At 43.4% G+C, this 25,462-nt stretch overlaps 1 protein-coding gene across 5 annotated transcripts in view; it reads right to left on the bottom strand.

Moving 5' to 3' along the window:
• LOC115157045 (sickle tail protein homolog) overlaps positions 1–25,462 on the bottom strand; it is an 88,488-nt gene that overhangs the window by 54,871 nt on the left and 8,155 nt on the right. For 4 of the 5 annotated variants that reach the window (XM_029704924.1, XM_029704928.1, XM_029704927.1 and 1 more), the window contains exons 2-4: positions 10,171–10,457; positions 905–1,091; positions 460–658 (exon numbers count right to left, since the gene is read on the bottom strand). In XM_029704924.1, the coding sequence (XP_029560784.1) occupies positions 460–658; positions 905–1,091; positions 10,171–10,457 (673 nt within the window). Of the gene's footprint in view, positions 1–459; positions 659–904; positions 1,092–10,170; positions 10,458–14,876; positions 14,973–25,462 lie in introns of those variants that run through there. The other variant, XM_029704929.1, reaches the window with a different exon arrangement.

Raw genomic sequence — 25,462 nt, 5'->3', positions numbered from 1 at the left:
AAGTGGTCATTTAAGATATGTAAAATTATATTCATATTCGTGGATTCATTTATTTCTACCTGATGCTTTTCATGAATGTTTTCGATTATGAAAAAAAAAGAAAAAAAGAAATCGCAATCAAAAAAACTTTATGAAAAGTGTCAGGTTGAGGTTATTTGTTCAACACTTTTGGTTACTACATGATTTCATGTGTTATTTCATAGTTTTGGTGTCTTCACTATTATTCTACAATGTAGAAAATAGTAAAAATAAAGAAAACCCCTTGAATGAGTAGGTGTGTCCAAACTTTTGACTGGTACTGTACGTTTTCATGAATTTTTATGAAATAAGCTTGAAGCCCATTCAAAAACAGTATGGGCCTTGCAACATAACATGCTCATTGGAGGGGAAACGTCATCTGAAGAAATAGGTCACAACAGAAGGTAGAGTCACTAATGTACAGTAGATAGATGAACACACCTGACATCAGTTAGCTCGTGGTACATGTTCCTGGTTTCATCTTTGATGTACACAGCTACACTGGGAGACTCCAGCATCTTTATGGTGAGCTGCTGGGGGAAAGCACTAACAAACAGCGCCCTGATTGTGTCTATGCTGGTAATCTCATTGGGCATCCGGATCTGCTTGGTTTCCTCTGCGTACTGCAGGTACAGCACACCTGAAGAGGGAGGGTGAGGAAACACTATGTAACATCAAACTGAGAGAGAGAGACAGAAAGAGAGACAGAGAGAGTGTGAGAGAAAGAGACAGAGATGGGGAGATAGAGAGAAACCGTGTGAGACCTCAAGGAGTGAGAGCGTAAAAGATTGGGAGAGAGAGATAACGTGTCAGAGTACAAGGACGTGTGTGACATAGAGCATGCGAAAGAAAAAGCTCGGAGCCCTGAGAGCTCCATAGTACCTACCTAATGATCTGTCCCTGGTCTGCTTGGCAGAACGGACCACCGGCAGGCTGGCCCGTGCCTGGCAGCCACGGGTGAAGGCGGCTAGACCGTCTCCCTCTGACATGGTCTCCAGAGAGGCCAACGAGAGGTGCTCGAGCTGCTCCCCTACACCGAGCGGGAGGCTGGCAGAGTGCTGGGGGCTCCTGGCCTGTAGAAGCAGGAGAGATGGAAGATGGAGAAACAGTCACACACACAATCACAAAAGTTCTATAGTCAGGGATGTGGTGTATTCAACCTTAAGTTACATCTACTTCCACTAAATTACTGTCAAACATGCATGCTTGCACACAGAAATATGCTAAAGTAGGACCAGTCTGCTTAAGGGCACCTTGCTCACTTTTGAAAATAACAACTGTCAACACGTCTTTAAGTTAATTTGTAGTTAACTGTCATACTTGCAAAAAAAGCAGATTTAATGGACTTGTTCTGTGTGTTTTGGCAAACACACATCATTTGATGTGAATGTGTCCCTGATGCATGCTGCCTCTGTAAGGGTTACTTCTGGGGACATCTGCAACCTGACACACAAACACGCACACTGAGTCACTCACTGCATTTCCATTTTAAGCTTGGCACTGACTGGGCTACGCTGACACACTCTGGTGAATAACCACCTCAGGCAGCTCTGGATCAGAGTGCTCTCTCCTCTTCACTTTGACTCACATAATTATCATTACATTATTTGATGCACAGGAAATAAGTTGAATTCATGAAATGTACATAAATACAGTATAGCTAGTAGTAGTAGTACACACGCTTTGTTTCAGTTTTAACTCTGCATCTCATTACAACAGACCTATTCCATTTCTATGTCAACATATGCTTTGTTTGAACATGTATTTCTAGACTCATAAATATATCCAATAACGATATACAAATTCCCATAACAACAATGAACATGGAATAACAATATGCCAATTTTGGCTGATGTTTATTCTCTATCAACATAGTATATATCGGTAAGGCATTACCATTATGGGAATGAAAGGAGAGACCAAAACTAAAATATACTAAAACTTCAGAGCAAATTTGAGCTCAGAGCAAATCATTTGTTTAGTTATTCAAAAGGTACCCTTAAAGGCCTCCAATAACTTGAGCTGTGGCTACTGGCGAGAAAAACATACTGGTTACATCCAGTTAATTCTTTCCCAATAGATTTACTTCATCTTTCAGAAAATATCAGTATTTCCTACCTAAAAGAACACAAGATTTGGAGTTGACAACGAGCATGATCATTATGGGTGTTAACTGTCATGCACTTCAGGTTGACCCTATGAGTTTCAGATAGTGTTAATAATGCATTAGAAGATTTGACTAGCTAGAGAAGCTACCTGTGCTGGAGTTGAAGGCACCTACAAGTTAAAGACTTTACAGACTCCTACACTGGGATTTTAACTTGGCTATGGAACAAAAATACTGTCCCATTGTTTAGTAAGTGGGAGTAAAACCACATATTACACAGGTACAGTGACACTACAGGTTCACAATGTGATAGTGCTTATAACTGTGATACCGGTTTGAAGCTGGCCCAATAATGCAACAAGTGAAATGTAGTACATTGTAGCTACTAAATGTTTAAGCCAGCGTCACTAAAGCGGGACTCAGCGATCTGGTTAGCTAAATCTTGTAAAGGTCCCCTCTAGAAGGACCTCTCCATCTGGGACACTGTAAAGTCCATGGAGAATAAGAGCACCTCCTCCCAGCTGCCCACTACACTGAGGCTAGGAAACACTGTCACCACCGATAAATCCACGATAATTGAGAATTTCAATAAGCATTTTTCTACGGCTGGCCATGCTTTCCAACTGGCCACCCCTATCCTGGTCAACAGCCCTGCATCCCCCACAGCAACGTGCCCAAGCCTCCCCCATTTCTCCTTCACCCAAATCCAGATATCTGATGTTCTGAAAGAGCTGCAAAATCTGGACCCCTACAAATCAGCAGGGCTAGACAATCTGGACCCTCTCTTTCTAAAATTATCCGCCGAAATTGTATTACCAGCCTGTTCAAACTCTTTCGTATCGTCTGAGATCCCCAAATATTGGAAAGCTGCCGCGGTCATCCCCCTCTTCAAAAGGGGGAGACACTCTAGACCCAAACTGCTACAGACCTATATCTATCCTACCCTGTCTTTATAAGGCCTTCAAAAGCCAAGTTAACAAACAAATCATCGACCATTTCGAATCCCACCACACCACCTCCGATATGCAATCTGGTTTCCGAGCTGGTCATGGGTGCACCTCTGCCACGCTCAAGGTCCTAAACGATATCATAACCACCATCAATAAGAGACAATACTGTGCAGCTGTATTCATAGACCCGGCCAAGGCTTTCGACTCTGTCAATCACCACATTCTTATTGGCAGACTCAACAGCCTTGGTTTCTCAAATGACTGCCTTGCCTGGTTCACCAACTACTTCTCAGAGTTCAGTGTGTCAAATCGGAGGGCCTGTTGTCCGGACCTCTGGCAGTCTCTATGGGGGTGCCACAGGGTTCAATTCTCGGGCCGACTCTTTTCTCTGTATACATCAACGACGTCGCTCTTGCTGCTGGTGATTCTCTGATCCACCTCTACGCAGACAATACCAACCTGTATACTTCTGGCCCATCTTTGGACACTGTATTAACAACCTCCAGACGAGCTTCAACGCCATACAACTCTCCTTCCGTGGCCTCCAACTGCTCTTAAACGCTAGTAAAACTAAATACATGCTCTTCAACCGATCGCTACCAGCACCTGCCCGCCCATCCAGCATCACTACTCTGGACGGTTCTGACTTAGAATATGTGGACATCTACAAATACCTAGGTGTCTGGTTAGACTGTAAACTCTCCTTCCATACTCACATTAAGCATCTCCAATCCAAAATTAAATCTAGAATCGGCTTCCTATTTCGCAACAAAGCATCCTTCACTCATGCTGCCAAACATACCCTCGTAAAACTGACTATCCTACCGATCCTTGACTTCGGCGATGTCATTTACAAAATAGCCTCCAACACTCTACTCAGCAAATTGGATGCAGTCTATCACAGTGCCATCCATTTTGTCACCAAAGCCCCATATATTACCCACCACTGCGACCTGTATGCTCTCGTTGGCTGGCCCTCGCTTCATATTCATTGCCAAACCCACTGGCTCCAGGTCATCTATAAGTATTTGCTAGGTAAAGCCCCGCCTTATCTTAGCTCACTGGTCACCATAGCAGCATCCACCCGTAGCACGCACTCCAGCAGGTATATTTCACCGATCACCCCCAAAGCCAATTGCTCCTTTGGCCGCCTTTCCTTCCAGTTCTCTGCTGCCAATGACTGTAACGAATTGCAAAAATCACTGAAGCTGGAGACTCATATCTCCCTCACTATCTTTAAGCACCAGCTGTCAGAGCAGCTCACAGATCACTGCACCTGTACATAGCCCATCTGTAAATAGCCCATCCAACTACCTCATCCCCATACTGTTATTTATTTTGCTCCTTTGCACCCCAGTATCTCTCCTTGCACATTCATCTTCTGCACATCTATCACTCTAGTGTTTAATTGCTAAATTGTAATTATTGACACCATGGCCTATTTATTGTCTTACCTCCCTTATCTTACCTCATTTGCACACACTGTATATATACTTTTTTTCTATTGTGTTATTGACTGTATGTTTGTTTATTCCATGTGTAACTCTGTTGTTTGTCGCACTGCTTTGCTTTATCTTGGCCAGGTCGCAGTTGTTCTCAACTAGCCTACCTGGTTAAATAAAGGTGAAAAAAATACAAGCTACAAGCCTCTCAGACCAAGATGGACCGAGCCTGTCAAGAGTTCAGCAGAACAAAAACACTTCCAGGTGTGCCCCCAAAACCACTGAATCTATCTATCCAATATGGACACCATGTGTAGAGCTACAATTGCATACCTCTCCACCATAAGGTAGCACTCAGTCACTGTTCAAGGTGTTACTTGTAGTGAAGTGAGGGAAGAGCACAGCACAGTGAGCCAGCTAGGGATGAAAGCAGGGCCAAGCATCAAATGGTCCACTTTGATCTCTAATCACTGACAGATGCATGGGCAGAGACCAGAGAGACCAGACAATGGTTCATCTGCTTTGGTGGAATGCCAGGTCTTTGAAAGCATTGGCAAATGTTTCATCCTCAACCCCTCCCTTGTGTTGCAGACCATTAGAATGATCACACGGTAACAGGTGGATGGATGAGCATTTTACTATCACAGCAACATGGACTTCACCACATAAGAAGAGTAGACTATGGTTACACTTCTACTAAAGTCATTGAAATCATTCCATTACAAAACAGTGAAGCATTTTATAACAATTGTACACATTTTATAGCAACTCTATACATATGTACAGTTGAAGTCAGAAGTTTACATACACCTTAGCCAAATACATTTAAACTCAGTTTTTAACTTGGGTCAAACGTTTCGGTTCCTGACATTTAATCCTATTAAAAATGTCCTGTTTTAGGTCAGTTAGGATCACAACTTTATTTTAAGAATGTGAAATGTCAGAATAATAGCAGAGAGAATGATTTATTTCACATTCCCAGTGGGTCAGAAGTTTACATACACTCAATTAGTATTTGGTAGCATTGCCTTTAAATTGTTTAACTTAGGTCAAACATTTCGGGTAGTCTTCCACTAGCTTCCCACAATAAGTTTGGTTCATTTTGGCTCATTCCTCCTGACAAAGCTGGTGTAACTGAGTCAGGTTTGTAGGCCTCGTTGCTCGCAAATGCTTTTTCAGTTCTGCCCACAAATTTTCTATGGGATCGAGGTCAGGGCTTTGTGATGGCCACTCCAATACCTTGACTTTGTTGTCCTTAAGCCATTCTGCCACAACTTTGGAAGTATGCTTGGGGTCATTGTCTATTTGGAAGACCCATTTACGACCAAGCTTTAACTTCCTGACTGATGTCTTGAGATGTTGCTTCAATATATCCACATAATTTTCCATCCTCATGATGCCATCTATTTTGGGAAGTGCACCCGTCCCTCCTGCAGCAAAGCACCCCCACAACATGATGCTGCCACCCCCGTGCTTCACGGTTGGGACGGTGTTCTTCGGCTTGCAAGCCTCCCCCTTTTTCCTCCAAACATATCGATGGTCATTATGGCCAAACAGTTCTATTTTTGTTTCATCTGACCAGAGGACATTTCTCCAAAAAGTACAATCTTTGTCCCCATGTGCAGTTGCAAACCGTAGTCTGGCTTTTTTATGGCGGTTTTGGAGCAGTGGCTTCTTCCTTCCTGAGCGGCCTTTCAGGTTATGTCAATATAGGACTCGTTTTACTGTGGATATAGATACTTTTGTATCTGTTTCCTCCAGCATCTTCACAAGGCCCTTTGCTGTTGTTCTGGGATTGATTAGCATTTTTCGCACCAAAGTACGTTCATCTCTAGGAGACAGAACGCGTCTCCTTCCTGAGCGGTATGACGGCTGCGTGGTCCCATGGAGTTTATACTTGCATACTATTGTTTGTACAGATGAACGTGGTACCTTCAGGTGTTGGGAAATTGCTGCCAAGGATTAACTAGACTTGTGGAGGGCTACCATTTTTTTTCCTGAGGTCTTGGATAATTTCTTTTTATTTTCCCAAGCAAAGAGGCACTGAGTTTGAAGGTACGCCTTGAAATACATCCACAGTAGAGGTCGACCGAATAATCGGAATGGCCGATTAATTAGGGCCGATTTCAAGTTTTCATAACAATCGGTAATTGGCATTTTGGACAACGATTGTGGCCGATTACATTGCACTCCACGAGGAGACTGCGTGGCAGACTGACTACCTGTTACGCGAGTGCAGCAAGAAGCCAAGGTAAGTTGCTAGCTAGCATTAAACTTATTTTATAAAAAACAATCAAACTATACATGGTTGATGATATTACTAGTTTATCTAGCTTGTCCTGCGTTGCATATAATCGATGTGGTGCCTGTTATTTTCTCAACGAATCACAGCCTACTTTGCCAAACGGGTGATTTAACAAGTGCATTCGCGAAAAAAAGCACTGTCGTTGCACCAATGTGTACCTAACCATACACATCAATGCCTTTCTTTAAAATCAATACATAAGTATATATTTTTAAACCTGCATATTTAGTTAATATTGCCTGCTAACATGAATTTCTTTTAACTAGGGAAATTGTGTCACTTCTCCTGTCTTCCGTGCAAGCAGAGTCAGGGTATATGCAGCAGATTGGGCCGCCTGGCTCGTTGCGAACCATTTCTTCCTAACAAAGACCGTAATTAATTTGCCAGAATTTTACATAATTATGACATAACATTGAAGGTTGTGCAACGTAACAACAATATTTAGACTTAGGGTTGCCAACCGTTAGATAAAATACGGAACGGTTCCGTATTTCACTGAAAGAATAAACGTTTTGTTTTCGAAATGAGTTTCCGGATTTGACCATATTAATGACCTAAGGCTCGTATTTCTGTGTGTTATTATGTTATAATTAAGTCTATGATTTGATATTTGATAGAGCAGTCTGACTGAGCGGTGGTAGACAGCAGCAGGCTCGTAAGCATTCATTCAAACAGCACTTTCGTGCATTTGCCAGCAGCTCTTCGCTGTGCTTCAAGCATTGAGCTGTTCATGACTTCAAGCCTATCAACTCCCGAGATTAGGCTGGTGAAATGGCTAGCTAGTTAGTGGGGTGCGCGCTAATAGCGTTTCAATCGGTGACGTCACTTGCTCGGAGACCTTGAAGTAGTTGTTCCCCTTGCTCTGCAAGGGCCGTGGCTTTTTTGGAGCGGTGGTAACGATCCTTCGAGGGTGGCTGTTGTCGATGTGTCCCTGGTTCGAGCCCAGGTAGAGTCAAGGAGAGGGACAGAAGCTATACTGTTACACTGGCAATACTATAGTGCCTATAAGAACATCCAATAGTCAAAGGTATATGAAATACAAATGGTATAGAGAGAAATAGTCCTATAATTCCTATAATAACTACAACCTAAAACTTCTTACCTGGGAATATTGAAGACTCATGTTAAAAGGAACCACCAGCTTTCATATGTTTTCATGTTCTGAGCAAGGAACTTAAACGTTAACTTTTTTACATGGCACATATTGCACTTTTACTTTCTTCTTCAACACTTTGTTTTTGCATTATTTAAACCAAATTGAACATGTTTCATTATTTATTTGAGGCTAAATTGATTTTATTGATGTATTATATTAAGTTAAAATAAAAAAGTGTTCATTCAGTATTGTTGTAATTGTCATTACTACAAATAAATAAATAAAATCGGACGATTAATCTGTATCGGCTTTTTGTGGTCCTCCAATTATCTGCGTTGAAAAATCAGAATCTGTCGACCTCTAATCCACAGGTACACCTCCAATTGACTCAAATTATGTCAATTAGCCTATCAGAAGCTTCTAAAGTCATGATATCATTTTCTGGAATTTTCCAAGCTGTTTAAAGGCACAGTTAACTTAGTGTATGTAAACTTCTGACCCACTGGAATTGTGATACAGTGAATTATAAGTGAAATAATCTGTCTGTAAACAATTGTTGGAAAAATGACTTGTGTCATGCACAAAGTAGATGTCCTAACCGACTTGCCAAAACTATAGTTTGTTAACAAGAAATTTGTGGAGTGGTTGAAAAACAAGTTAATGACTCCAACCTAAGTGTATGTAAACTTCCGACTTCAACTGTATACATAAACCTATTAATCTATAAATACCAATAGGAAAAATGTTTAACATAAAAATACTGTTCTTCAAGACATAACTGTAGACCTAGGCTATTCCCCTCATTTAAAGGGATAGTTAACCCAAATTACAAAATTATACATTGTACCCCTACCCTGTAAGCAGTCTATGGACAAGGTATGACAACAATACATGCGTTGGTTTCGTTTCCCTGGAACTGTTCCCAACTTCTAATGTTTTAGCTTTGTGGGCTTTGTGGCACAAAGACCCAAGTCACGGTCGGTAACATCTTTTGCGCATCATTTATAAACAATCAATTTGATACTTTCGGTTTATTTGGACATGAGGATGTAGAAAATGTCTAATATCGTACCATGACTTGAATGTGAGTTGTGCCACAAAAGCTAAAACGTTGGCATTTTGAAACAGTAACTGGGAAATAAAACCAAAGCATAGATTGCTATCATACATACCTTGTCCATAGACTGCTTTCAGGGTCATTTGGTTAAACTATCCCTTTAAGAAAAATACAAAATGAACGCAAATAGACATTGATGTGCATGGAGTGTAGGCGCCAGACTAAATTAAAATGAGAGAAGAAAAAAAAACATACGTAGAAATAAATGTATATACTGGTAACATAGGTTACACTGACTGGATAGTGTGCAGGGGAGATTATTGCGTGTATCTGCTACTCTCATATCGAACAAGTTTATCTGCAAACCACCAACAAGTTATCACTACTGTGCAAGCATCTGCGCTATAGGCTACCTACTGTAACTGCACAACTGGAGGTAAGCTAGGTAAAGTAGTCTAATGTAGGCCTACTTTCAACGATAGTTTACCTGAACGTAGCCTAAATATCAAATCCTCAATCCGAGGGTGAGCGCGCGTTGAATGAGTCCTACTCAATTCGGAGTAAACAGGTTTCTTTCGCAATGACTGCAACAAGACGGCGTTCGCTTATAAAATGAGCTTTCCTCGAGGTGACAGGTGTGGGTATGGAAACGATCTCCACCTAGCCCAAATGCGGGTCTGGATTTACCTGTCTAACTTGTAGAACAGTCACAGTTTATTTTACCACATGGCCACTTCTAGCATCAACGCGCACACGGCACCTCCCCCCTGGCGAGGCGGCACCGCTATTTCAGGTAGGCTGGCCATAACAGTAAGCTAATACTGAAATTGTTCCATTCTTTATTCTGTTTTACTGACAATTCTTATTGTCTCTATCTTATCTCTATTTCCATAATTTACATTAGGCCACACTCCAGGCCAGGCACACCCGACACCACACCATAATATTGAATTAAAGTATTGCATGTATTGATGAAACACCATGTATTGAATTCAATAAAAAAAAATCAGTTCTACATTCATTAAATTCTTCAATTCAAGGCATAGTGAGACAAATGTGTCATATGTGCTTTGAAATCCTTATACAGTGGTTGATATACTCACACCAATACAATAACAACACAAGCCTACAGTGTATATCATGCCATTATGCAGGGGAATCAGAACCAACCAATTAAAAAAGGGTTCCCACTTACATGGTCTCTGAGGCGGTCCTGATGGCCCATGATGACAGCAGCATGGTGAGGATACCTCTGCTTCAGGTGCTCCAGGAACACCTCTTTCTTCCTCTCTACGTCAGCGTGCTGCATGGTCAGGGGGTTTCTGGCACTGCGGGGCCCTTGCCCTCCAATGGTGTACCTCCTGGGGACTGTGCTGGGGGAACGTGGCTCAGAGTGGTGGTTCTTGTTCTCTACAGTCTGCTGCCTGTGGAAACGCTCGACATCCTCAGGTGATGAGTCTCTCTGGTTGTTGTTTCCTAACTCTATTAGTAAAACAGATATAAAAAGAGGTAATAATACAACAGATATGAAAGAGAATCATATATTACTATAATAATACAACAGATATAAAAGAGAATTATATATTACGTTATTGGGATTCAAACACACCAAAGACATTATGTTGTTATGAAGTCAAACACAACCACAACTCTTACATGAGGGTGTTAACTGTTTATCAGTTGAAGGCATTCAGTTGTACAACTGACTAGGTATCCCCCTTTCCTTTCCTTTCCTTTCCTTGTTTATCAGGACACGCAAACATCCAAAGACAAGACCATGCATGATGTGTACAACAGTATTTAATGTGATGAGTAATCATAGCTGTCTGTTTCATGAACCTTCAGAAAGTTGTTTTGCCTTTAAGAGTTCCATGGATGACAATCTGTGCTACACTCATATTCCTAGCACACAATGACTACATCAAGCTTGTACAAAGTTGTTGGTTAATACTTTTTTTTAATTATTATTTTTTTAAACATTTATTTAACTAGGCAAGTCAATTAAGAACAAATTATTATTTTACAATGACGACCTACCCCGGCCAAACCCTCCTCTAACCCGGATGACGTTGGGCCAATTGTGCACCGTCCTATGGGACTCCTGATCACCGCCGGTTGTTATACAGCCCGGGATCGAACCAGGGTCTGTAGTGACGCCTCGAGCTCTGAAATGCAGTGCCTTAGACCGCTGCGCCACTCGGAAGCAAATGGATGCATTTGCAGTTTGTTTTGGTTGTGTTTCAGATTATTTTGTGCCCAATAGAAATGAATAGTAAATCATTTGTCACTATTATTGTAAATAAGAATATAACATGTTTCTAAACACTTCTACAATAATGTGGAAGCTACCATGTTTACGGATAATCCTTAATGAATCATGAATAATGATGAGTGAGAAAGTTATAGAGGGTCAAAGATCATACCCCCAAGACAAACTATCCCCTCACCATCACCAATAACAGGGGAGGTTAGCATGTCTTGGGGGTATGATCTCTCACTCATTATTCACGATTCATTCAGGATTATCTGTAATCCTTGTCAATCATTTTGACTCCTACCCTTTTGAGAAAAATAATATTCCTTGTTAAACAACATTTCTTTCTCTGAGCAATTGTATTAGTATAAAATACATTTTAAAAAGCTCAGTATTTGAATTATTTATTTTATACAGTAATTATTGCTAATGTTTATTAAGGGTGTCAATCATTTTAGGACCCCTCTGTATGTTACCTAAATTAACACCTACAACATGAACCCAGAGGGTGAACAACACACAACTCAAAAGATTTAAACAAACTGAAACAGGCATGTGCCTTACTTTATAGATCCAACATAGAAATGTGGATCAAAAAAGCAAGAATCCGACCTTGTATGGCTTAAGAATGATAAGGCCACCATGGAGTTTGCTTTTGAAAAGGGTGGTATCACCTCAGCATCTTGAATATGAAGGCTTAGAACCTCAAAGCAGGCAGACCAAATGAGAGAGCAGTTCTAATCCTCTGTATTCATTATATCTATCACACAGTGCTGATTTAGTCTGGAGTCAGACTGTCTGTAGTCTTGTTGGGGGAGATGTAGGCCTACTTTATCTCTTGGACTTTCATCACACGATTGTGTGGTGGTATACGTGCCTACTGTATGAATACACAGTACAGAGCTTCATATTAGAACAAATGCGTAGATTTTCAAACACGTGGACAAAATGATTCTGATATTTTAAATGCTTTACTCAGAGCATGCACAAGCTGTGTTTACTTCATCTTGACTAATGACTGATGTCCACATTGTTGCGTAGCATTTTGCACAACTTCAGGCAAAGAATGATGCGACACATCTTGTTGACATTTTAAGTGGACCTAAAGGTATGCCTTTTCGGTTAAGCAGAAAATGACTTTTAGAATTATGCTGGAAGGGCGGTGTGTGTGTGTGTGTGTGTGTGGGGGGGGGGGGGGGGGGGTTGTGTCACGAGAAAAAAATGGCATCAACACAAAGCTGCAGTTCTATAAGAACGCATCTGTTGTAGTATAATTACAAATCCTGTATAGGAAAGAATTCAATGCTGGGACAATGCGTCATCAAGAGAAGTCTCTTATAGGTTATGTTCAACATAGATGTGCTTCCTGCTCAGAACAATGCCTATCCCACAAGGAAGCCATCCCACGTTGGTTAAGGTTCTGCTGGAAAAACGGACTCCCATCTGCATGTGTTGTTTGTCTGGAAGAAGATTGCTATCTCTTCAATCTAACAGGGGCAGGCGTAAAGCAGTAATCAGCCAAAGACTGGAGCAAGTCCCCTCACCTATTAAGCTTTTAAACAGAGTGGATACAAGCAGGACACCTCAGAGGATATCCTCAACCCCACACCTTGAATATACCAGGGAACTGTTATGAGACGTTTTCCACTTACGGCATGGAGGACAAATACACTGAACAAAAATATAAACACAACATGTAAAGTGTTGGTCCCATGTTTCTTGAGCTGAAATAAAAGATCCCATAAATGTTCCATATGCACAAAAAGCTTATTTCTCTTAAATTTTGAGCACAAATTTGTTTACATCCCTGTTAGTGAGCATTTGAATGCACAGAGTGACCGTGACAAGATCCTGAGGCCCATTGTCGTGCCATTCATCCGCCGCCATCACCTAATGTTTCAGCATGATAATGCACGGCTCCATGTCGCAAGGATCTGTACACAATTCCTGGAAGCTGAAAATGTCCCACTACTTCCATGGCCTGCATACTCACCAGACATGTCACCCATTAAGCATGTTTGGGATGCTCTGGATAAACGTGTACGACAGTGTATTCCAGTTCACACCACTATCCAGCAACTTCGCACAGCCATTGAAGAGGAGTGGGACAACATTCCACAGGCCACAATCAACAGCCTGATCAACTCTATGTGAAGGAAATATGTCGCACTGCATGAGGCAAATGGTGGTCACACCAGATACTGACTGGTTTTCTGATCCACGCCCTACTTTTTTTTTTAAGGTATTCGTGACCAACAGATACATATCTGTATTCCAAGTCATGTAAAATCCATAGATTAAGGCCCAATGAATTCATTTCAATTGACCAATTTCCTTATATGAAATGTAACTCAGTAAAATCTTGTTGTTGCATGTTGCGTTTATATTTTTGTTCAGTGTACATCAAAGGGTGTGACACACACTGAGGTCAAGGAAGGTCCTACTACAGTCCAGAGGACAGCTGGGCTTGTAACCAGAATATAGCAAGTTCAGGTCCTCTCTGTATCATATCCCAACCCATCCAGTTGGATATAAAATGAAGCAAATGTGTGAGTTTAAATCAGCAAGACTACCTCTGCTTTTATACTCCGGTTATAATGGAAGAGAGCATGAGGCATGCTACCAGGAAACAAAGACAGAAAGCAGAGATTGTAGGCAGGTCAGAGACCCATGTATGAGTCTCAGTTGTAGTCAAGCTGGACTATTTATCTTCCTGGAATTAGGCAAGAGGAGCCGAGGGAGAGAGGGAACTCATTCTGGCATGTGCAATGTGCTGTGAAGCCTCCTCAGGAGGGGGGTGGGGATGGGCAGGCAGGGATGTACACAGCTGTTGAGAATTTCCCCAGTGCTTCAATCTTGGCTATGAAACATGTTTTTGTTGATTTATCTGAACCAGTTAAAGAGGCAGGACTATTTTGTTTTCTGTTGTATCATTTGAGTGCACAGTAGTTCCTTAACCTGAAATAGACTATGGGTCAGGAGCTTATGATGAACTGTAGGTCTGGGTTACAAAGCAGTATTACATATGCCTAACTGTAGTGTCAGATTATATTCGGCTATGTGTAGACTTTGTATCATATTTAGTTTCTTCAACCAGCTGCACATCGAAGTAACATACAGTATAACACCATGTGAGCTAGACCTACAGTTCATCATAAGCTCCTATGTAGACATACTTGTCAGGAAATATGCTTAGTGTTGTAAGACTTCTCTGCATGTCAAAGTCTCAGACTAATTGATGAGTTTCCAAGGAATGGGCTTAATCCATCTATGTAATACAGTTTCTAAATACAGTAATACCGCTCGGGAACCTTGTCCTCCCTCTTGTCTTTTATCCTGCTTTAAATATTTAAGCTTAGCGTTCCCCACTTGACTGAGTGTTTAATTAAGCTAAAACTGGGTATTAGTTGGCTAATACGAGGAATATTATTAAAGTGTCTCTCTTACTACTACCACTGACTGCTGCTTTAGTTCAGGTTCAGCTTACTGGTGATTCCTCAATGACACCTTGGATCATTATTCACTAACATGACAGTCACAGTATCCAGACACATCCACCAGAGGAATACTGCAAAGACCACAGAGACAAAAATCAACAGATAAACATTTAGTCTTTACTTAGATTACATTATGCTATATGGCCTTACCTCTTCTCCCTCTCCAGTGAGTATGCCGTATGTACTGATATTCCATTACTTTGTACGCTATTCCCTTAAACACTATGAATTCTGCATTGACAGTGCACACAGTGTTCAGGTCTTTCTGTAGTGCAAGGTTATACGTGGAAAGTTATGGTCAAAACAAACGTGTGTGTGTGTGTGTGTGTGTTCCTGAGGAAGCTCCATTGTAAAGCTGTCCTCACTTTTTCCAAACACCCTGTTTTCCAGCCTATGAGTGCATGTTGGGAATACATGGCTTAACCAATTAATGAACAAATACATATCTTTACAACATAAGTTCCAGATGGTCAAAGATTGAACATATGTACCTTTATAATACAAATTTACTGTATAATTCTCTTTTTCATAATAATACAAAAAGTTTGATATCATTAGTCTGTCCTCTGTGGTGATTTTAGCCTTCATTTCCTCAACCTCTCCCACTGTTCCCTCTTCACACAGCTGGACTCTGAGGTCAAGGTCATGGTCAAACTGGAAACCCCACCAATAGTTTCCATGAAAACTTTAAAAATAACTACTATTTGGGTCTATTGTTCAAATCAGCATTCATTTTCTATCAGAAGTGAACCTGCAAACCAAGGCCATGCAATCAAGCATAGGAAAATAGGCTAATTCCACAACGAAGAGTAATGTTTTGTTGTTGTACTTAAATACATCAGGCTTTGACGTTAGATGTTAGTAAGTGGACTAAAATGTGTCACATTTAGTATTTGAGCTTTCATAAGAACAGAACAAAATTATACAGAACAAAAATATAATTTTCTCTCAATACAGTTTGAACTCCATGCATTCAATTTTCACTGTTGGGTAAACCTCAGACACTCATGGTAGGCTGTATCAACAGTCATTTTAAATGTTCCGTTGGGCATCGTTGATATTGTACATGGAGAAAAGCCCTGAAACTGTAGTTTCACATAATTTCATACAAGTAATGCTCTTGCATAGTGCACTGGTTGTATATACAGTGCTTTCGGAAAGTATTCAGACCCCTTGACTTTTTCCACATTGTGTTACGTTACAGCCTTATTCTAAAACTGATTACATTGTTTTTTCCCCACAATCTACACACAATACCTCATAATGACAAAGCAAAAAAAAATCATTTTTTTAAACATTTTTCCAAATGTATTAAAAATTAAAAACAGATATCACATTTACATAGGTATTCAGACCCTTTACTCAGTACTTTGTTGAAGCACCTTTGGCAGCGAATACAGCGTGGAGTCTTCTTGGGTATGATGCTACAAGCTTTACACACCTGTATTTGGGGAGTTTCTTCCATTCTTCTCTGCAGATCCTCTCAAGCTCTGTCAGGTTGGATGGGGAGCGTAGCTGCACAGCTATTTTCAGGTCTCTCCAGAGATGTTCGATCGGGTTCAAGTCCGGGCTCTGGTTGGGCCACTCAAGGACATTCAGAGACTTGTCCCGAAGCCACCCCTGCATTGTCTTGGCTATGTGCTGAGGGTCATTGTCCTTTTGGAAGGTGAACCTTCACCCCAGTCTGAGGTCCTGAGTGCTCTAGAGCACATCCTCCCAGCATGATGCTGCCACCACCATGCTTCACCGTAGGGATGGTGCCAGGTTTCCTCCAGACGTGACGCTTGGCATTCAGGCCAAAGAGTTCAACCAGAGAATCTTGTTTTTCATGGTCTGAGAGTCCTTTAGGTGCCTTTTGGCAAACTCCAAGTGGGCTGTGCCTTTCACTGAAGAGTGGCTTCCGTCTGGCCACTCTACCATAAAGGCCTGATTGGTGGAGTGCTGCAGAGATGGTTGTCCTACTGGAAGGTTCTCCCATTTCCACAGAGGAACTCTGGAGCTCTGTCAGAGTGACCATCGGGTTCTTGGTCACCTCCCTGACCAAGGCCCTTCTCCCCCGATCGCTCAGTTTGGCCGGGCGGCCAGCTCGAGGAAGAGTCTTGGTGGTTCCAAACTTCTTCCATTTAAGAATGATGGAGGCCACTGTGTTCTTGGCGACCTTCAATGGTACCCTTCCTCAGATCTGTGCCACGACACAATCCTGTCTCAGAGCTCTACGGACAATTCCTTCAACCCCATGGCTTGGTTTTTGCTCTGACATGCACTGTCAACTGTGGGACCTTATATAGACAGGTGTGTGCCTTTCCAAATCATGTCTAATCAATTGAATTTACCACAGGTGGACTCCAATCATGTTGTAGAAACATCTCAAGGATAATCAATGGAAACCAGATGCACCTGAGCTCAATTTCGAGTCTCATAGCGAAGGGTCTGAATACTTATGTAAATAAGGTATTTCTGTTTTTTATTTGTCATAATGGGGGCTTGTGTGTAGATTGTTGAGGGGGAAAAAAATATTTAATCCATTTTAGAATAAGGCTGTAACGTAACAAAATGTGGAAAATGTCAACGGGTCTGAATATTTTTCGAATGCACTGTAAGGATATACTGTATTAGGCTATTAAATAGCTCAAATGAATATTATCACATCATTATGATGATTGTAAATGTAGCCTACATGTTCATAAAGAATATTTCATTTTCCTATAGCAGAACATTTGACATTTAGTCTAATATGGCAGCTATACAGTTTTGTTTTTTGGCCCCCCCAAAAACTGCCAATTTTTGTTCAGCAGTTGAATTAATTCAACATGAAAAGCCTGCCAAGTGGATGTGACACTTAAGGTCCACTGTGTGACAGTCCGCACAAGTGGATTGAAGAGTGTTGAGAGTTGAGAGTTGAGAGAGAAAGAGAGACGCAAGGGAAGCAGCAGATAGAGCCGAGGAGAGGAAAGGAAGCCTAGTCTCGCTCTCTCCTTTTGACAAAGCTGAGCTGATTGATCTAGTTCACTTCTGCCCCGAAGGTGGATCTCTGATCTGCCATGCTGCATTGGTTCACTGACTACACTACACAGCCAGCCAGCGAATGCTTCAGCTTCAACTACATATCGCTTTGCACAATGCTGGAAAATGTCATTATGGTTATGAGGAAGAAATTTTCCGGATGGGTTTTTGTATCCTTATCGCAGAGTAGCGATAACGAGAGAAGGACAACCATGACAATTCGAAGAATTGTATCTCAATGCTGAGAATAAAAAACTTAAGGGTGATGGCACCCTCTACTGGTGGGTCAGATCTTTACTGATTTTGTAAAAGTAACTCTCAATGTCTATCATTGACTAGCATGTCATATTCCAGGACAGAAACACAATGAACACTTCACTCACAAACATATGGACTTCCAAACCAAATACAATACTCCATAATGTCAAAGTGAAATTATGTTTTTAGACATTTTTACAAATTAATTAAAAATGAAAAGCTGAAATGTCTTGAGTCAATAAGTATTCAACCACTTTGTTATGGCAAGCTTAAATAAGTTCAGGAGTAACAATTTTCTTAACAAGTCACATAATAAGTTGCATGGACTCACTCTGTGAGCAATAATAGTGTTTAACATGATTTTTGAATGACTACCTCATCTCTGTACCCTACACACACAATTATATGTAAGGTCCCTCAGTCGAGCAGTGAATTTCAAAACAGACTCAACCACAAAGACCAGGGAGGTTTTCCAATGCCTTGCAAAGAAAGGCACCCATTGGTAGATGGGTAAAAATGCAAAAAAGCAGAGGTTGAATATCCCTCCCTTTGAGCATGATGAAGTTATTCATTACACTTTGGATGGTGTATCAATACACACTACAAGGATATAGGCGTCCTTCCTAACTCAGTTGCTGGAAAGGAAAGAAACCGCTCAGGGATTTCACCACGAGGCCAATGCTGACTTTAAAACAGAGTTTAATGGCTGTGAAAGGAGAAAACTGAGGATGGATCCACAACATTGTAGTTACTGCACATTACTAACCTAAATGGCAGAATGAAAATAAGGAATCCTGTACCGAGTAAAAATATTCCAAAACATACATTAACTTTATGTCCTGAATACAAAGCATTATGTTTGGGGCAAATCCAACACAACACATTACTGAGTGCCACTCTTCATATTTTCAAGCATGGTGGTGATTGCATCATATTATGGGCATGCTTGTCATCAACAAAGACTAGTGAGTTTTTTAGGATTAAAAGAAACGGGTTAGAGCTAAGCACAGGCAAAATCCTAGAGGAAAACCAAGTCCAGTGTGCTTGTCAAAAGACCCTGGGTGTAACGATGTACGCTGAAAGTCGGGAAGCAAGTTCCGAGAGTGATAGCATTTAATAAATAAATGAACAAAACAAGAAAGACGAACAGCGCACCGACATGAAACAGGAACAATGACGACTGGAGAAGAAACCAAAGGGAGTGACATATAAAGGGCAGGTAATCAAGGAGGTGATGGAGTCCAGATGAGTGTCATTATGTGCCTAACGCTGGTGACAGGTGTGCACCCTAATGAGCAGCCTGGTGACCTAGAGGCCGGAGAGGGAGCACACGTGACACTGGGAGACAAATTCACCTTTCAGCAGGACAAACAAACCTAAAACACAAGGCCAAATATACACTGCTGTTGCTTACCAAGACAACATTGAATGTTCCTGAGTGGCCTAGCTACAGTTTTGACTTAAAACGGCTTTAAAATCTATGACAAGACTGTCTAGCAATGAATATAACAAATTCACAGCTGTAATCAGTTCATGCTGCAAGAGCTCTGATTGGTTGGAGGAAGTCCTCCGGAAGTTGTCATAATTACTGTGTAAGTCAATGGAAGGGGGTGAGAACCATGAGCCTCCTAGATTTTGAATTGATGTCAATGTACCCAGAGGAGGACGGAAGCTAGCTGTCCTCCGGCTACACCATGGTGCTACCCTACAGTGTGCTGTTGAGGCTACTGTACTACCGGACTTCATTGTAAAACAGTGTATTTTAATAAATGATTTGATAATGTGAATATATTTAGTATAGTTTTATCTAAAAATGATAACTTTTTTAATATTTCACGATTTGTATTTTTATGAAATTCACTGAGGAGGATGGTTCTCCCCTCCATCCTCTGAGGAGTCGCCACTGATGTATGTTTGTGTGGATGTGTGGATGTCTGTGTGGGTATGTGCGTGAGTGAGTGCATGTGTACTAAGGTGCGGAGAGTCAGTGCAGGTGGTCAGTTCAGTTCAAGTGTTCAGAAGTCTGATTGGTTTGTAGATAGAAACTGTCTCTGAGCCTGTTGGTATTAGACCTCATGTTCCAATACCGTCTCCCCGACGCTAAGGGAGTGAACAGCTTGTAGCTGGGGTGTGTAAGGTCTTTGATGATGCTGCTGGGACTTCCTCAGGCACCGTTTCAAGTAGATGTCCTGGATTGGTGTTAACACGGCCCCAGTGATGTACTGGGCCGTCTTCACCACCAACTTTAAGGCCTTACGGTCGTGGACAGAGCAGTTCCTGTACCAGGATGTGATGCAACCGGTCAGGACGCTCTCGATGGTGCAGCGGTAGTATTGAGAGGACACGAGGTGGCATGTTTCTTCAGCCGCCTTAGGAAGTAGAGGCGCTGTTGTTGTTGGTCCGTGTCAAGGCCTTGGTGATGTGGATGCACAGGAACTTAAAACTGCTGACTCTCTCTTCTGCAGTCCTGTTGATGTGGACATGTTCCCTCCTCTGCTTCCTGTTTTGCAGACATTGAAGGAGAGGTTGTTGTCCTGGCACTACAATGCCAGTTCACCTCCTCCCTATAGGAGAGCTACGCAGTCGTGGATGAACAGGGAGTACAGCAGAGGGCTGAGAACACACCCCTGGGGTGCTTCTGTGTTAAGAGACAGTGTGGATGAGGTGTTGTTGCCAACCCTTTCAGCCTGTGGTATGCTCGTTAGAAAGTCCAGTATCCAGTTGCCGAGGGTAGTGTCTAGACCCAGGGCACTGAGCTTGGTAGCGAACTTGGAGGGAACAATGGTGTTGAATGCTGAACTGTAGTCAATGAACAGCATTTTCATGTAGGTGTTCCTCCTGTCCAGATGGGTTAGTGCCATGTAAATAGTGATGGCCTCTCCCATGGATCTGTTGGAGTGGTAGGGAAATTGTAGTCGGTCCAGTGTGCCTGGCATGCTGGCCTTGATGTGGGCTGTGACCAGCCTCTCGAAGCACTTCATGATGACATGGGTGAGTACGACGGGCCAATAGTCATTTGGGCATGTCACCTTGCTTTTCTTGGGCACTGGGACGATGGTGGTCTCCTTGAAGCAAGTGGGGATTACAGCCTGGGACAGGGACAGGTTGAAGATGTCCAATTAGACGCCTGCCAGCTGGTCAGTGCACACACTGACGACGCGGTCAAGGATGCCATCTGGGCCGGCGGCTTTGTGAGTATTCACTCTTTTGAGCTTTCAGCCTCGGAGACCTGGTAGTCCGGAGCACCGAGAGCTATCCTGGATGGCTCAGTAGTCTGTCTCGAAGCGAGCATAGAATATGTTAAGTTCATCTGGTCGGGAGGCTTTGGTGGGTAACACATTGAGTTGTCTTTTTGCGTCCCTAATGGATTAGTGTAGCTCGTACCTGCTTGCCTTGTACATGTCATCTGGGCTCATTCTGCTGACATTGAATGCTGCAGTACAGGCTCTGGAGTTGGGTTAAATGCGGAAGACACATTTTGGTTGAATGCATTCAGTTGTGTAACTGACTAGGTATCCCCTTTCACCTTTCCCGTTTCTCAGCATGGTACGGATTTCTCCGTTCATCCAGGGTTTTTGGCTGGGGTATATCCGGATTGTTATTGTGGGTACAACATCATCAACACATTTCCTAATGAAGCCTATGAATGGCGATGTACAGTACATTCAGTGTCCAGTTTATTAGGTACACCACCCCATTCACGAAAATGGTACGCTCCTACTGACAGTGGGTCATGTGGCTGTGGTTTGCTATAAAAAAAACAGGTAGACAGGCATTGAGGCATTCAGGAACTGTTTGAAAGTTAGAATGGGCAAAACGAGTGACCTAAATGGCTTTGAGCGTGGTATGATTGTCGGTGCCAGGCGCGCCAGTTCCAGTATATCAGATATGTCGGGCCTCCTGGGATTTTCACGCACAACAGTGTCTGGGATTTACAGAGAAATGTGCAACAAACAAAAAACCTTCAGTCAGTGGCAGTCCTGTAGCCGAAAACAGCTTGTTGATGAGAGGTCGAAGGAGAATGGCAAGAATCATGCAAGCTAACAGGCGGAACACAAACAGGCAGGTACTGGTGCAGTACAACAGTGGTGTGCAGAACAGCACAACTTGTCGGTCCTTGTCACGAAGGGGCTATTGCAGCAGACGACCACACTGGGCTCCACTCCTGTCAGCTAAAAACAAGAAGAAGAGGCTCCAGTGACCATGCGATCACCAACACTGGACAATTGAGGAGTGGAAAAGCATTGCCTGGTCCGATGAATCCCGGTTCCTGTTGCGTCATCCTGATAGAAGAGTCAGGATTTGGCGTAAGCAGCATGAGTCCATGGCCTCATCCTGCCTGGTGTTAACGGTACAGGCTGGTGGTGGTGGTGTAATGGTGTGGGGAATGTTTTCCTGGCACACGTTAGGTCCCTTGTTTCCATCCCCTGAATAATTCAGGCTGTTCTGGAGGCAAAGGGGATCTTACCCGGTACTAGATGGGTGTACCTAATAAACTGTTTGTATATTCCTTAATGTAGGAACTATCTTCCTTTATGTGCAATCAGTGAAAGTATTACCATGTTTATCTCTCAATACCACAAGTTAAGTTTAGTCTAGTGCTGTAGGTTGGCTATCTTTGAATGCAGCAGGTAATCATTCTTAAAGTCATTACTTAATATATATATTTATTTACCAATAATGGGGTCAATATTACTAATGGTTTATGTTAAGATTTGTGAAATATTTTCAGCGTTATTTTCATGATATTTCACATTGTTCGTCTGCATAATTTAAATCTAACATTTGCATGTGTCACGGTTGTCGTCGGTGAATGAGGACCAAAATGCAGCAGGTACGTGTATGCTCATTTTGAGATTTATTAACTTTCCAAAATGAATACAAAATAAACAAACCACGAGAATGAACGAACACCCAACAAACAGTCTGGCAAAGCCTAGGGCTGAACACAGAACAAATCACCCACAAATCACAAACACAAACACACCCTTATATATGAGACTCTCAATCAAAGGCAGATAGACAACACCTGCCTTCAACTGAGAGTCCCAATCCCAATTAACCAACATAGAAACACACTCACCAGACTAGACATAGAAATACATAAACAGACTATAAACCAAAACCCCGGAAACACTAAATCAAACACCCTTAATCAAACACACCACCCTGAACCACATAAAACAAATACCCTCTGTCACGCCCTGACCAAACTACAAAACAATTAACCTTATATACTGGCCAGGACGTGACAGTACCCCCCCCTTAAAGGTGCTACCCCAGAAGCACCTTAACAAAAAACAAAAAATACCCCCAAACAATACCCAAAAGAAAAATTCCCCCTTACTAAAGGGAGGGAAGGGAGGGTGGCTGCCGTCAACGACGGCACTGTGCTACACCCCCCCTCCCCAACCCACCTATATTGGAGGCGGCTCAGGTTCTGGCCGTTCCAGGCAGTCTGGGCAGTCTGGCAGTTCGGGGCAGTCTGGCGGCTCGGGGCAGTCTGGGTAGTCTGGCAACTCGGGGCAGTCAGGGCAGTCTGGCAACTCGGGGCAGTCAGGGCAGTCTGGCCACTCCGGCAGGTCAGCGCAGTCTGGCCACTCCGGCAGGTCAGCGCAGTCTGGCCACTCCGGCGACTGTTGACTGGCGGGCAGCTCCGGCGACTGTTGACTGGCGGGCAGCTCCGACGACTGTTGACTGGCGGGCAGCTCCGACGACTGTTGACTGGCGGGCAGCTCCGACGACTGTTGACTGGCGGGCAGCTCCGACGACTGTTGACTGGCGGGCAGCTCCGACGACTGTTGACTGGCGGGCAGCTCCGACGACTGTTGACTGGCGGGCAGCTCCGACGACTGTTGACTGGCGGGCAGCTCCGGCGACTGTTGACTGGCGGGCAGCTCCGACGACTGTTGACTGGCGGGCAGCTCCGACGACTGTTGACTGGCGGGCAGCTCCGACGACTGTTGACTGGCGGGCAGCTCCGACGACTGTTGACTGGCGGGCAGCTCCGACGACTGTTGACTGGCGGGCAGCTCCGACGACTGTTGACTGGCGGGCAGCTCCGACGACTGTTGACTGGCGGGCAGCTCCGACGACTGTTGACTGGCGGGCAGCTCCGACGACTGTTGACTGGCGAGGCTGGGTTTACGCACTTGCCGTTTAGTGCGGGGAGCGGGAACAGGACGAGTCGGACTGGGTGGACGCACTTCCGGGTCCGCACGAGAGACAGGAGCTGGAAACCCAGGGCTATGGAGGCGCACAGCCGGTCTAGATCTTACCTCCTGCACAACCCGCCTTGGCTGGATGGAACTAGTAGCCCTGTACGAGCGGAGTGCTCGTACAGGGCAGACTGGGCTGTGCAGGGGCCTGATGGTAGCCGTGCGTAGAGCGGGAGTTGGGTAGCCTGGTCCTCGGAGGCGTACCGGCGACCAGATGCGCTGCGCAGGCATCCTCCTACCAGGCTGGATGCCCGCTCTAGCACGGCACCTGCGAGGGGCTGGAATAACTCGCACCGGACTGTGCGTGCGTATGGGTGAGATAGTGCGCTTCTCAGCAAAACATGGCGCTCCCCACCTCATACGCTCCTCCATATAACCACAGGTAGCTGGCTTCCGGCTCTTCCTTCGCCTAGCCAAACTACCCGTGTGCCCCCCCCAAAAAATTTCTTGGGGGTGCCTCTCGTGCATCTCCTTCAGCGCGTCCACTCTGGCCTCGTACCACCGCCTCTCCGCCTTGGCTGCCTCAATTTCCCACTGCGGGCGCTGATAATCCCCAGCCTGATGCCAAGGTCCGGCCCCGTCCAGAATTTCCTCCCAAGTCCACTTCTCCCGCCAGTCCAACTCGAACGCCGTCTGCTCCTTCCTCTGCTGCTTGGTCCTTGAGTGTTGGGTGATTCTGTCACGGTTGTCGTCGGTGAAAGAGGACCAAAATGCAGCAGGTACGTGTATGCTCATTTTGACTTTTATTTAAATTATCAAAAGAGCACTCCAAAACAACAAAACACGAAAACGAACGAACAACTAAACAGTCTGGCAAAGCCTAGGGCTGAACACAGAACAAATCACCCACCAATCCCAAACACAAACACACCCTTATATATGAGACTCTCAATCAAAGGCAGATAGACAACACCTGCCTTCAACTGAGAGTCCCAATCCCAATTAACCAACATAGAAACACACTCACCAGACTAGACATAGAAATACATAAACAGACTATAAACCAAAACCCCGGAAACACTAAATCAAACACCCTTAATCAAACACACCACCCTGAACCACATAAAACAAATACCCTCTGTCACGCCCTGACCAAACTACAAAACAATTAACCTTATATACTGGCCAGGACGTGACAGCATGAGACAAAGTCCACTTGATCAATAGTTTTTGCTCTAATATCCTATGGTGCGACTGGTGCCAATGACATCTATAGTGCCACAAACTGGTCTGGTGCAGCCATCTAATTTTGCAGTG

Source organism: Salmo trutta, chromosome 21 (genome assembly GCF_901001165.1).
Source record: "Salmo trutta chromosome 21, fSalTru1.1, whole genome shotgun sequence".
Classification (NCBI taxonomy): domain Eukaryota; kingdom Metazoa; phylum Chordata; class Actinopteri; order Salmoniformes; family Salmonidae; genus Salmo; species Salmo trutta.
The sequence above is the reverse complement of the archived record's forward strand: the minus strand, read 5'-3'. Positions and strand labels throughout refer to the sequence as shown.